Source organism: Martes martes, assembly GCF_963455335.1.
Source record: "Martes martes genome assembly, chromosome: X".
NCBI classification, from domain to species: Eukaryota; Metazoa; Chordata; class Mammalia; order Carnivora; family Mustelidae; genus Martes; species Martes martes.
This window is the reverse complement of record NC_137897.1, coordinates 34187897-34201034: the sequence shown is the minus strand read 5'-3', so window position 1 is coordinate 34201034 and position 13138 is coordinate 34187897. Positions and strand designations below refer to the sequence as shown.

The window sequence follows — 13138 nt, the reverse complement described above, 5'->3', positions numbered from 1 at the left end:
GGGAAGTGTTTTTATGCCACCAACCACCTAGTTGCTCTTCCCAGAGACATTCAGTGTTACTCATCTCTTATGTGTCCTTGCAGAGATGTGTGCATACACAGGCAGATGCCTGTAATTGTTCTTACCACTTTTACACATGGGACAGCATACTTCAGTGCCTTACTTTTTTCATCTATTTTTTTCCTGAATGCCATGCCAAATCAGAGCATAAAGGACTTCCTCAGTTTTTACAGCTGTGTAGCATCTGTGGTTTTATTATCTAGTATTAATATTTGTGAGATCTACATCGTCCTACTAAATGGCTTCATAGTATTCCCTTTTGTTGACATACCTTGATTTAACTGCCCTCCTGTTGTATGTTTAGAATGTTTCCATTTTTTTTTTTTTTTTTTACAACGGCAAATGGTATCATCTTTGTTCACATGATTATTCCCTTAGGTAATTTCCTAGACATGGAATTGCTGTCTCAAAGGGTTTGAGAAATTCTAAAGCTTTTGAAACATACTGCAAATTGCTCACCCAAAATGCTGTACCAGTTTCCTCTAGCATCAGACAAGAATGTCTATTTTCATGCATCATTGCCAACACAGGGTATTACGACTTTCAGAAATCGTAGTCATTTTGATAGGTAAAGAATGGTATCTTCTTGTTTAATGTGCATTTCTTTGATTATTAATGAAGTTAAACCTTTTTTTTTTTTCACTAGTCTTAGGTAGTTCTTATTTTATGCCTACCTATGTGTTCTTGTGTTTTTTCTTACCAATTTATAAGACTTTTAAGTTAGGATCATTTACTCTCTGATATATGGTAAAAGTATTTTCTCCATTTATATTTTGATTACAGAGGGGCATAAGTAATACGTTAAAGGTAACTGCGGGATGAAATTTAAATAATCAAGTTATTCAGGAAGTTACTGCTTTCAAGACTTGATTCTTGGTCCATTTCTCAGTCAGTGTAGCCTTTACTAAAGAAAGAAAAGGGAAAATTTCCCTCTCCTCAGCCTTGGGTAGAATGAAAAACATAATTTGTCAGGGTTACTTGAAAAGTAAAAGATTTCTGCCCTTAAGTGAGCTTTGAGATTTTTTTGCTCAACATTTTCAAACACGTTTGCAAATAGGTTTTGAAAATAGTAGGTTGTTGCGTAGTGTGTAGATTGTTACACATTGAACATGCTGAAGCTTGTGTGAAGGTACCTTTTATCATTTCTCATTCTACATTTTTCTAATTTTGTATCATGTTAAAAAGTACATAAACTACACAAAATAGAGATTCAGGTGTGCCACGTGCAAAAGCCGCATACTTTAGTGAAATAGCGGAAGGAAAAAAAAATGATTGCCTTGTAAAGTGTCGAGCATTTCAGTGGTGTCAAGTACTTTTCAGTTATTAAAATACAGGTTTTGAAAACCATCTGTTCACTTGTTTACAGGAACCCTGGACCCTAGTTCTCCATATACTATGGTGTCACCAAGTGGACGAGCTGGGAACTGGCCAGGGTCTCCTCAAGTGTCCGGCCCCTCACCAGCAACACGCATGCCTGGAATGTCACCAGCCAACCCATCACTACATTCTCCAGTACCAGATGCTTCTCACTCCCCTCGAGCTGGAACAAGTGAGCAGCATCACCATTTTTGTGTCTGTTTTAGTCTAACCTCCACATGATGTCCTGTTTTTTTTTCCCTCCTCACATTTGAAAGTTGTGACCTGCTTGTTAACTGGAGATACTTAATAACTTAAACTTTAATCCACTTAGTAAATTGGTTAACGGTAGTTAATTTGCACAGTTAAAGCAAAATGTAAAAGAGGGAAGTGTCTCCTCCAGAAGTCTTATGAGGTGAGCCCCAGTGCTTCTGTTATATCTACTAGCTTAGCTGCAAAACTAGACCTTGGGGGACACCTCAAGTTAACTGACAAGGTTGTACAAATTAACACAGAACAGAACTGTGCACATATGTTAGTTAGCTTTGCCAGGTAACGTTTAATGACTTAGAACAGCAATCTTATATTAGCTCACCATTCCATAGGTTGGTGATTTAGGCTAAGCCAAGCTGGGTGATTTTTTCCAGGCTCTGCTTTGCTCACTTGTATATTTATCGTCAGCTCCTGTGTGGGCTGAGGCCTGCCTGGTGTAAAATGGCCCCAGGTGGCGTGGCTTCCTCAGCTCCCTGTGGTCTCATACTTGATCACAGGCTTGTTCACCTGATGGCTTTACGGGGTTCCAAGAACGTGAGTGGAATCCTAGGTTTGCAGCTGGTGCCACGTCACTTCCCCTGCATTCTTTTAAGTCACAGCAAGTCACAGGGCCAGCCCAGATTCCAGGAAGAGAAATGGGCTCCGTCTCAAAGGGCTTACTACAAAGTCACTTTGCAAGGAACCCAGCTATATGGAGAGGAATCCTGGCCATTTTGCTAACAGGAAGCTAACATAGGATTGTTATGCCACAAGGAGTAAGGAAAACAGTATGGATTGCTTGAGTAGCGAAGATTTATGATAAAAGCAAAACAGAACAGTGGGACCGTGTGTATTTGTGAATGAAGTGACATGTTTTCCTTCCCAAAAGGTTCCCAGACTTTGCCAACAAACATGCCTCCACCTCGTAAACTACCTCAGCGCTCCTGGGCAGCCTCCATACCAACCATCCTCACTCACAGTGCCTTGAACATTTTACTGCTGCCCTCTCCAACACCAGGCCTTGTGCCTGGCCTGGCAGGTAGTTATCTTTGTTCTCCACTTGAGAGATTCCTTGGATCGGTCATCATGAGACGGCACCTTCAAAGAATTATTCAACAAGAAACGGTATGGGTACCTAGTGAACTCCTCAGTGATGGTTGTCGAAGGATGGTGCTAATAAATCGCCCCATGGAACAGCATTTGAACTAAAATGATGTTCCCTCACTTCCTTTAGCTAGCTTGTTGGAACTGTGCTTTCCACATTGCTCTAGCATTAAAAATGGACCCCACTGTTTCCTTTTCCATTCTTACGTTAACATGTTCCTGCATTTTATAGTTTCCTGTGCTATGGCTGACAGGCCCAGAGACAGATCCTACAGCGGGTGTCATGGGACAAATGCTCCCAGAATCTGCCTTTGCAGAGAGTAGCGTACAAGCAGCTGTTGGCCTTCTGGAATCCTCTTGCAGGCAGGCCGACTTTGAATCGGATTCTCCATTAAAATAAAATTATTTATGATCACAAGGTTCATGAACAGCTGAATTGATATAGAAAAAGTCAGAAAAAGACTTATGTCCTGTGGTGATATCCTCAGGAAATAGTTCCGAGTTGATAGCCCTGGTTCTAGAGTCTGACTATCTGGGCTTGTACCCAGTCCATGCCACCAGCTAGTACAAGCTTTGGCAAATCCCTTTACCTTTTTGATAATGGTAGATAATAGTATTTACCTAACTCATAACAATTGTGGGAGTTCGAGGTATTTCTTATAAAGCCCTTAGCATAATGTCTTGGTATTACTCAGTACAGATTATTTATAACTCTTGATACATGTATGTGTTAATGAGGTAGAATGGCGAATGTTTAAAATATCTGCTCCGTGGATGGCACCACGCTATTCTGCAACCTTTATATTCAGATTTGAAAATAATAGAGGTCTTAACATAAATTGAATGAATTAGCATTTTAAAAAATTATTATGAGACCTGTGATCTACCCTTCCTCTGCCACTTAGAAGCCACATAAGCTTTCAGGCATTAGAACCTCATTTTGCTCATCTGCATAATTAATATGTTATGATAGAGCAGGGGTCAAAAATATTCTGGCCCCGGTTGGGAGAGGGGAGCAAGTCCTACCCACCACATGCTTGTAAATGAAGTTTTACTGGAACGTAGTCACATACATTAATTTACGTATTGTTGATGGCAGCTTTCAACTATGATGGCATCATTGAGTAGTTGTGACAGAGACCATGTAGCCTAAAATATTTATTCTCCATTACTTTACAGAAAAATTTGCCAGCCCCTGGGCCAGTATAAGGTCCCAACCCAGATCCAGCATTTTGTAATGGTGCTCTTTATTCTTGTCTTCTACTGTGCCATTTTTTAAAAACTTCTTGTGGAAAATTTTAATCATATATGCAAGTTGAGAGTAGAATAGTATAAGAGAATATAATGAACTTCTATGTTCTCATCACCTGCCTTCAACAGTGAACTCCTGTCAGTCTTGTTTCTTCTATAGCTCCTTCTCCCATATGGTTTAACAACAAGTCCCAGACCTCATTTCATCCATAAAGACAATTTCTTTATCATCAGATAGCTAGTTGGTATCCACATTTCCCAAGTTAACATGGTGTTTACGGTCTAAAGCAGTAACCAAACAAGTTTATGTCTCTCTGAAACTGGAGACTCCCCCTCCATCTCTTCTCACACAGTTTATTTGTTGAAGCAGCCGTATCTGTTGCTGTGTCAAGGTCCTCACAGTCTGTATTTTGCTGATTGCATCCCTTAGGAATTCTTTAACATGTCCTTTTGACCCTCACATTTCTATAATATTGGTCTACCCTACAAATCTAACTCCTGAATTCTAGCTCAAGTTTGTTACTTTACGATACTATTCCGTAGGTTGTGTTATGTTCTTCCTTCGAGAGACACCTAGAGTTCCTTCTTTGGGATGTTAGCAATTGATGGTTCTCGGGGCCTAGATATTTTTGATTGGGAGCAGGTATCAACTTTTAGTTTTCCCTCTGAAACAGTTCTGTTTTCATTTCCTCTTTTTCTTACATACTGACTTGATGCACCCTTCATGTTTTGCAGCTGCAGCTGATAAATTCCAACGAACCTGGAGTGATCATGTTTAAAACTGATGCCCTGAAATGCAGAGTAGCCCTTAGTCCGAAAACCAACCAAACACTTCAGCTAAAAGTGACACCTGAAAATGCAGGACAGTGGAAACCTGATGAACTTCAAGTTTTGGAGAAGTTCTTTGAAACAAGAGTATGTGTTCCTTAATGCATAGTTTTAATACAGGCATACCTTGTTTTATTGCACTTTACCTTATTTTGCTTCACAGATACTGGTTTGTTTTTGTTTTTGTTTGTTTTGTTTTTAACAAATTGAAGGTTTGTGGCAACCCTGCATGAAGCAAGTCCATCAGGGCCATTTTCCCACCAGCATTTGCTCACTTCATGTCTCCTTGTCACATTTTGGTACTTTTCGTAAAATTTCCAACTTTTTCTTTATTATGGTGACCGATGATTGTGACTCACTGACAGCTCAGGTGGTAGTTAATGTTTTTTAGCAATAAAGTATTTTTTAAGATGGGTACATTGTTTTAGACATAATACCATTGCACACCTAATAGACTACAGTATGATGTGAATAAACATGACTTATATGTACTGGGGAAGCTGAAAACTCATTTGACTCACTTTATTGCAATACTTGCTTTATTGGGGTGGGCTGGAACTGAACTCACATCTCTGAGGTATGCCTGTACCATCAACAAAAAGAAGAGTCAAAGTAGAATGTGGAGTAACTTGCTTTATTCATCCCTGTAGGTTGCAGGACCGCCATTTAAAGCCAATACATTAATAGCCTTCACCAAGCTGTTAGGAGCTCCTACACACATCCTCAGGGACTGTGTGCATATTATGAAGCTAGAGCTGGTAAGTTAGAGTGATGCGCATACTTCTATATATAACAAGGACTGTCTGAAGAGGTTGAAGTTGGTGGGAGCAGTGTTTATTGGTTTTCACCTATTTATGTACTTCTGTTTTTCTCTTACACTCTTCTTATTTTTTAAGATTTTATTTATCTTTGAATAGGTAACACAGCCCTTCTGTATCTTTTGAATTGAGATCAAGATGTGATACCGGGGAAATTTCCCATCTATCCCTGTCCAGCCGTCTAGTCTCCCTCCCCACAGGCAACGCGAGTTACCAGTGGCTTACCTCTTACAAAAGCAAATACATTTAATTCACTCTTCCTGCTCCTAGATACTGAAATGATGCTCCTGTGGCTTCTTTTAGTACTGTTATGGATTTGTTTTTTAAAATTACTTCTTTAAATTTTTGATCCATTTAAAATATACCTTGGTGTCAAATGTGAGGGGTGGATCTGGCTTTTTCAGATGCCCCCAATTCCGCTAATGTCATTTATCAAAAAATCTGTCCTCCCTGGGGAGGTGAATTTCTCTTCTTTCCTGTGAAAGTATACAATTATATAGATGGAATCCAGGTGGCAGCTGATTATATTTTTCCAGGCTTACAGGACTTGCATTCAAATGTTTACAGTATTGCTTTGGGTAATTCCAAATACCTCACTCCTTTTTCCAGTTGGTGTTTTACTGTTAATATTGGGGACAGCAGTGTTCCTTTGCTGATAGTCTCAACATTTGGCTTCTGCTCTAGCAGCATATAGGAAACATTATTTATATCAAAAAGATACCCATTTGAATTTTTGAAGGAATAAGTATTCATGTGGCAAAAACAACAACAACCAAAAAGACACCAGTGGGGGCGCCTGGGTAGCTCAGTTGGTTAAATGCTGGCTCTTGATTTTGGCTCAGGTCTTGATCTCAGGACCCTGGCATTGAGCCGGGCCTCAGGCTCTGCACTCAGCAGGGAGTCTGCTTCCAGATTCTCTCTCTCTCCCCCTCTGCCCTTCCCCCTGCTCATGAGCATTCTTTCTCCAAACTACATAAATACATCTTAAAAAAAAAAAAAGGCAAAAAACACCAGTGAACACAGTTTGAAATTATTAACACAGTTTGACAAGTACGTTTTAGAGAAGGAGCTGGGACTGAGGCTGGGACGTCTAGGTAGCATCAGTTAAGAAGGGCCTTGAAGACCAGGTCTTGGTCCTGGTGGGGTAAGGAAATGGAACAACCTGTGTCACTGCATGTTGTTAAACATTTGTGAGCTCGATTAGAACCATGCTCAAGGACATTCTTCTAGCAGTGGTAGATGGTGGAACTGGGAGAGGCAGCCACCGGAAGAGACCATTAGGGGCCACGAGAGAAATCACCAATCCTGGAGCTTGGTTGCATCTGTCAAAGTAGAGAGGTGGGAACAGATGACAGAGACACCAAGGAAGCAGAACCTACAGGCCTTGGGAATTAAAGGAGCGGGAGGGAAGGAAAGGGGAACACGTCACACAGGTTCGGAGTTGACTTTGCATGTAGGAACGTCACGTATGCATTTTCTTTGAAATAATGCAGGCTGTCATCTTTATGTTCTGTTAATAATAGATTGTATAAAATAAGATCCTGACCTTTCAGACTCCTATACTAGAGTGTAATTTTAAATGTTCATATGACTTTATCATGATTTCAAAAACAGTTTCCTGACCAGGCAACACAGCTAAAATGGAACGTCCAGTTTTGCCTGACGATCCCTCCCAGCGCACCGCCCATTGCACCCCCTGGGACGCCTGCTGTGGTGCTGAAATCCAAAATGCTGTTTTTTGTAAGTACTACCCGATTGTGTGTGAGTGTGTGTGCACGCGCACACACGTGCAGAGCCCCTGAGGAAAAAGCCATGCGAGGATAATAGAACAACTCTGCGATTACTTCAGAGTTAACTGTCGCTGTGAAGACAGGCTCAGACTGCTTAATTGTCAGCTTAGACATGATGTACTCCTGATTCTTCCAATAACAGAAACGTATTGAACTAGATAATTGTGTGGCACGGTTGCATCTTAACCCTAATATTCAACCGTTTGTCACTTTTCTTGTCATCTCTAGTTTTCTTATGTCCGAGGTATCTTAATCTGATAGAGTAAATAATACCTTTGATAAATGGAGGCAAATGTTTTATTTTCTTACTACGTTTTTATTCTTTTTGTATGTGTTGTGTGTCTTCAGCTTCAACTAACTCAGAAAACGTCGGTCCCTCCCCAAGAACCTGTTAGTATTATAGTTCCAATTATTTATGACATGGCTTCAGGTACAACCCAACAGGCAGACATTCCCAGACAGCAGAACTCTTCTGTTGCTGCTCCCATGATGGTCAGCAACATTCTGAAGAGGTTTGCAGAGATGAACCCACCACGACAAGGTACATGACCAGTAGATGATACTTTATTGCATATATGTTATAAAAGTGCTTTTGAGAGATTCCTCCTCCTTTCCTCTGCTCCCACCTTACCCACCCCCCCCCCAAATCCTAGTAATAGAGCGCTGATTGCTGTGGCCCTCTTAATGTCTGCCTGTCGCTTTCTTCCTTTCTCACTGGTTCTTCATTTTTGTCCATGTCTCTGCTGCCTGGACCTCATTTTTGTTAGTGATTTACTATTGGGACTGACCCAGTTGCTAATGCCAGAAGCTTGTATTTCTAGCACACATTGCCACAGAGCCGTAGGTTAGGACGATATACTTTTTCATGGCTGTGAATTCCTGCCCTACCATCGATACCTGCCACTCTGTACATCACCAGTTGAAATGCATGTTGGTTTCTCATATTTCATGGTTCGATCATGAATAGAATATTATCATTCAAAGTTCTGTATCTTCGAAATGTTTTGTGAAGAATAAAAGCTGATACAAATGGCATCACTGCTTTTTGGGCTTCTTAATAAGTGTCAGGCGGGTGCAAGTGAACCTTTTCACCAAGTGCACAATGAAGCTCTCAGACAACATTTTCGAGGAACCCTGGATGTTTCTGGCAGGTAAACCAGGTCCCTTCACCTGTGGTAGCCTACACGGAACACACAACTCCTAGCAGTGGTGAATGTTTGGTCACAAAAAGAGCACTTTTCTTCCATTTTGCCTGTTGCTAATTTTAAGGAAATTAAATTTCAATTAAAATTTGCTTATTTCTACTATTAAGGAAGTCCTCTAGCTTTCTGCTTAGGATGTATGATAACAGAATTACATTTTTAAATGAGGGAAAGTTGTTCTCTGAAACATTTTTTAGGTACCACAGTGTTAAAATTTTACTAGAAACAGGAATCATGGGAGAAATTGTTTTTCGCTATTTATTTCTCCATATTGTATATACGTAGGCAAGTTTTCACTCACATAGAGTTTACAAGGAATGCACTGGGCAGTAGAGAAGGGTATGCTTCCTTTGCTGTAAGACTTCTTCCACTTCTTACAATTTTCTGCTTTCATCCTTTGACTTAGCTCTTCTTTCAGCTACAAATAGGTCCTTCAGAAACAAAGTTTAAAGTTAAAAGAATTTTCAAAGTAGCAGTCCAGTAGAACTTTGATGATAAGACCATTTCTTCACAAGCAGATGATTATCATTACTATGTCTTGTGGAATTTACAATTAAAAGGAAAGAATGTTTTGATCCTCTTGGGATCAGACACATTTTTCTACCTGTCAATAATGAAAATGTGTTTTAAAAAAAAGGAAAAAGAAGGATATAACTTTTCCTTTTATTTGAGAAATTGTTGGGATGTTTTGGGAGTGTTTTTCTTTACTTTTTTTAGTCTTTTTTTTTTTTTAATGTCTACCTTAGATTGGGCAAACCTGGGGTTTCATTTTCTTTCTGTACCAGTTGGAGGGAAGCTTGCAGTAACTTGCACAGGGTCACTGCACGTCCCGCCCTTTGCCAGAAGGCCATTCTTCCATTGAGGCCTCCCGTTCTCTCACTATAGAGTTAGGCCATGCACCAGGAAAGGGACCCAGCTTTTGGTTAATATTATTTACAGCTGGTTTGGGTTTATTATATTTAAGTCTATGTAATGTTCACAAGAAGTACAAGGCAGGGTCTCTGGTTTCTTTGAGCAAAGGGGAAATTGAAAGGATGAGTCATTAGCCTCCCCCCACCTGCCCACCCTCAAAGAGTCTTGTTTTTGAATTGTCAGTGTGCCATATACTTCAGCGCCCCCTCCCCCCCATACCTGTTACTTCCTCCCCTTCCAGTGAAGTGCCTGATACAAATGTTGAACTCCAGAAGTTGATCATCTCCTTAACGTCTGAGAAAAATCCAATATGTGTCATAGAACTGCACTGCCCAATATAACTGTCACTAGCCACAGATGGCTGTTTAAATTCAAGCTAGTTAAAATTAACTAAAATTTAAAATTCAGTTCCTCAGGCACACTAGCTACATGACAGGTACTCAGGAGCCACAGTGCACATACAGAGTATTTCCATCAGCACAGAAAGTTCTGTTGGACAGTGCGATCATTTTTACCTGGCCTTTAAAGCAACATTAGAAGGACATCGTTGATGTTGTAACTGATGCATAAATCTAAACTCGATCTTTTCATTAGATTCAGAATGCATAAACAAACTCTCAGTAGCATTGAAACCCAGTTTTAAAGGCTTATCCAATGCTCCAGTGTTTCGGTGGAGAAACTCAAGGCATTTCTCCTTAAATTCAAACCTAACTTGGACTTGACCAGAATTACCTAAGAAAAAAAACAAAACCAGAACCAAGTATCATAACACCAAAGCTCAATCCCCTGTAACCTGTGCAGTTAAAGTTTAATCTTTTATTTTGACCCTTGAAGTTCTTGCTGATTTTAGATTTAATTATCCCTACCCCCACCAGTGTGTTGACAGCATCTTTCCTGTATTGCGAATAGCTAATGACCATTTTTCTCTGTTGCAGGTGAATGCACAATATTTGCAGCTGTTCGTGATTTAATGGCTAATCTTACACTGCCCCCTGGTGGGCGTCCATAGACACTATTGTTTTTAAACCAGGAAGGCTGACAAATGAGACAAAACAGCAAAAAAAAAAAAAAAAAAAAAAAAAAAAGAATTTAGCCTTCAGTTTAAAAAAGGACTTTTTTGACTTTAAGAGCTAAATATTCTAAACTGGCAAAAATTTTCAGGGTGCACTTCTTTCATCAAAAAGACCATCAATCTTTTTTGTATAGTGAACTTATATAGTGTGTTTAAATGGGGCACATTTCAAGCTAGGTAAAACATCGGTGTCCGCTTGCCAGTAATAGATTTAATATTCTGTTTTATACTATAAAGTTATGGAAATGCCAAACTTGTTTATTTAATTGTTTTCTTATGTTTTGGGTGTAATAGTCCTTTTTTTGGTTTTTGTTTTGTTTTTTAAGGCAGGTCTGTCATTTTTGAATACTGTAAAACTGTGATAAACTTTATATTGAAGCTGTATTTTAATATGCCCGCTTTGAGTCCTTACATGAAAATGTTCTGGGAGTTGTTATAAACACATCCCGAGGAAGCAATATTTAATAAAACTAGGTTTAAAAAAACAAAACAAAACAAACAGTGACACTCACTTGTGTGTATATCAGCTCTATAGACTTCTCCTGGCCTCCCTTCATCTTTCACCTGGTGGAGCCAGTAATTAATTTCTAATTATACATGTCTGAAATTTGACCAAAAACATCTTCTTTGTTTCAAGATTAATTTATTTTCCTCAGACATTCCTAACTTGATTGGTGGTGAACGTTTAGCACTGTAGTTGTCTTTTAGTGTAGGATTCGAGTAAAAAACAAGGTGAACCCGTCTTTGAGAAGAGACAGCGGGTAGTTTGTATTGATCAAGGATCTCAGATACTGCAATCATTCTCATCCATTGAAGATACGGAAACTTTTCTGTTAGGCAAATTTAGTTTACAGGATACTTCTGCATACAGCATGAATTAGGAAACCTAGAACTTGAGTGTTCCACCCTTGCATGAAATTTCTGTGACATTTCTTTATCTTGCTTAACTTCTCCACCCTTGCCTTCCCCACCACGCTTGGGGTTGTTCTAAACAATCCTAACTTAATTCATTGTCAACAAAATGGTAAAGTGTTTCGCTTGGAAGAAACCTGGTTACAGTGCCCTCACTTTGAAGAATCCAAGATTCGGTGCCCGTCCAGGGTCAAGTGGAGTTTCTGGTACTGACACATCTCAGCAAAGTTTCTTTTTGGAGCACCGTGCTGTCTCTCCCGGGAGTCAGGGACTTTTTTAAGCTTCAAAGAATGTGATTAGAAGAGAAGCAAAGGTCTTCTGGTGACCTAATGTTATTTGGGAAAGTTTTTTATGTGATAATATTGTACTGAGTTATTTGGTCACAGGAATATTGGCTCTCCAGTAAATTGTAGACGCTCTAATTCCACTTTAAGATGATTTGAGCTTCTGTTAACTATCAACTACCAAATTCTAATTTCAGGCATCTCACTGCAGCTATGTTGTATCTATTCTCAACTTCGCTTGATTCTCCATTCACTTCTGGTCAGAGTGCAGGCCTTCTTTGCCTTTCTTCATTGTCTTATTTCTACCTTTATCCCCTGCTTCTCGCCCAGCTCTACCACTGTTTAGGAACAGGTGACTGGACTTTATCCTTCCTTTAACTTACCTTTTATCCTTCGGTTTTCGGTTCTCCTTAAAATGGGAATCACATCAGTTTGGCAATCTAACATGTCTTTATCAAGGGTCAGCCCTTTTCTGTTGGGAGCTGAGTCCTTTCTTTCATGTAGAAATCTACATGTATATACAAGAAATGTATTTTTATCAGCAGGATAATATTGTCTCAAATTTTATGAAAAGAGTAAACTTTTCAGGTATTCTTTTTAAGTGTGGTTTTGAAACGTTAATTGTATTTTTTAAACACGATGCATTCAGTGGACACTTTTTTCCTGATTATAACTTGTCTCTGAATGCCTCGTGCAAATCAAAATAGGATTCAGTGAGCAGAATTTGCTTTCGATGCGTAAGAATAAACCCATGAATATGAATTTTGATATGTTTGGTACTTGGAATTGAAATATACTTTATTAAAGCTTGAAAACACTAGCATTCAAATCTTAAGTTTCAGCATAAACCATGTCTTTTGCCTCTTTTGTTACCCAGGTTCAATCAAAGGGACTGGATGCCCATAGTAATTTTTTTCTGATAGGTAGTTGGGGTCTTAACTTTGAAGGTGTTTTCAATGTAATTTAGTAATTTCGGTAATAAAATTTATACAAGTTTCAGAGAACTACCAACTCTCTCTAGTTAATTTGCATGAAGACATTTTGGACTGTTGTCTGGTTTAGCATTAGTTTGATCTCGAAAGAAGAAATTGGTCCTGATTTGCCAGCTTCTTTTTTTCATTTGCTGAAATGCCATTTCAGAATGTATAGAAGTACTTTCAGAATTAGAGAGGAAGAAAGCAAAAAATTCAACAGAACATATCAAGTTACTAATAACAGGGGCCGAACCTTATGTATGAAAGTTAAATCTGAGCTAGTGCAAGCTGAAACTAAAATACATGTGATTTGAATTTAAATA

General features: G+C 39.2%; 1 protein-coding gene across 2 annotated transcripts in view; it reads left to right on the top strand.

Moving 5' to 3' along the window:
* The window catches only part of MED14 (mediator complex subunit 14), a 71970-nt gene extending 59371 nt beyond the window's left edge, over positions 1–12599 (top strand). For both annotated transcript variants that reach the window (XM_080831169.1, XM_080831168.1), the window contains 7 exons: positions 1427–1609; positions 2558–2793; positions 4759–4938; positions 5502–5609; positions 7284–7409; positions 7808–8000; positions 10509–12599. In XM_080831169.1, the coding sequence (XP_080687295.1) occupies positions 1427–1609; positions 2558–2793; positions 4759–4938; positions 5502–5609; positions 7284–7409; positions 7808–8000; positions 10509–10582 (1100 nt within the window). In that variant the 3' untranslated portion in view covers positions 10583–12599. The remainder of the gene's footprint in view (positions 1–1426; positions 1610–2557; positions 2794–4758; positions 4939–5501; positions 5610–7283; positions 7410–7807; positions 8001–10508) is intronic.
* The last annotated feature ends 539 nt before the right edge of the window (positions 12600–13138 follow it).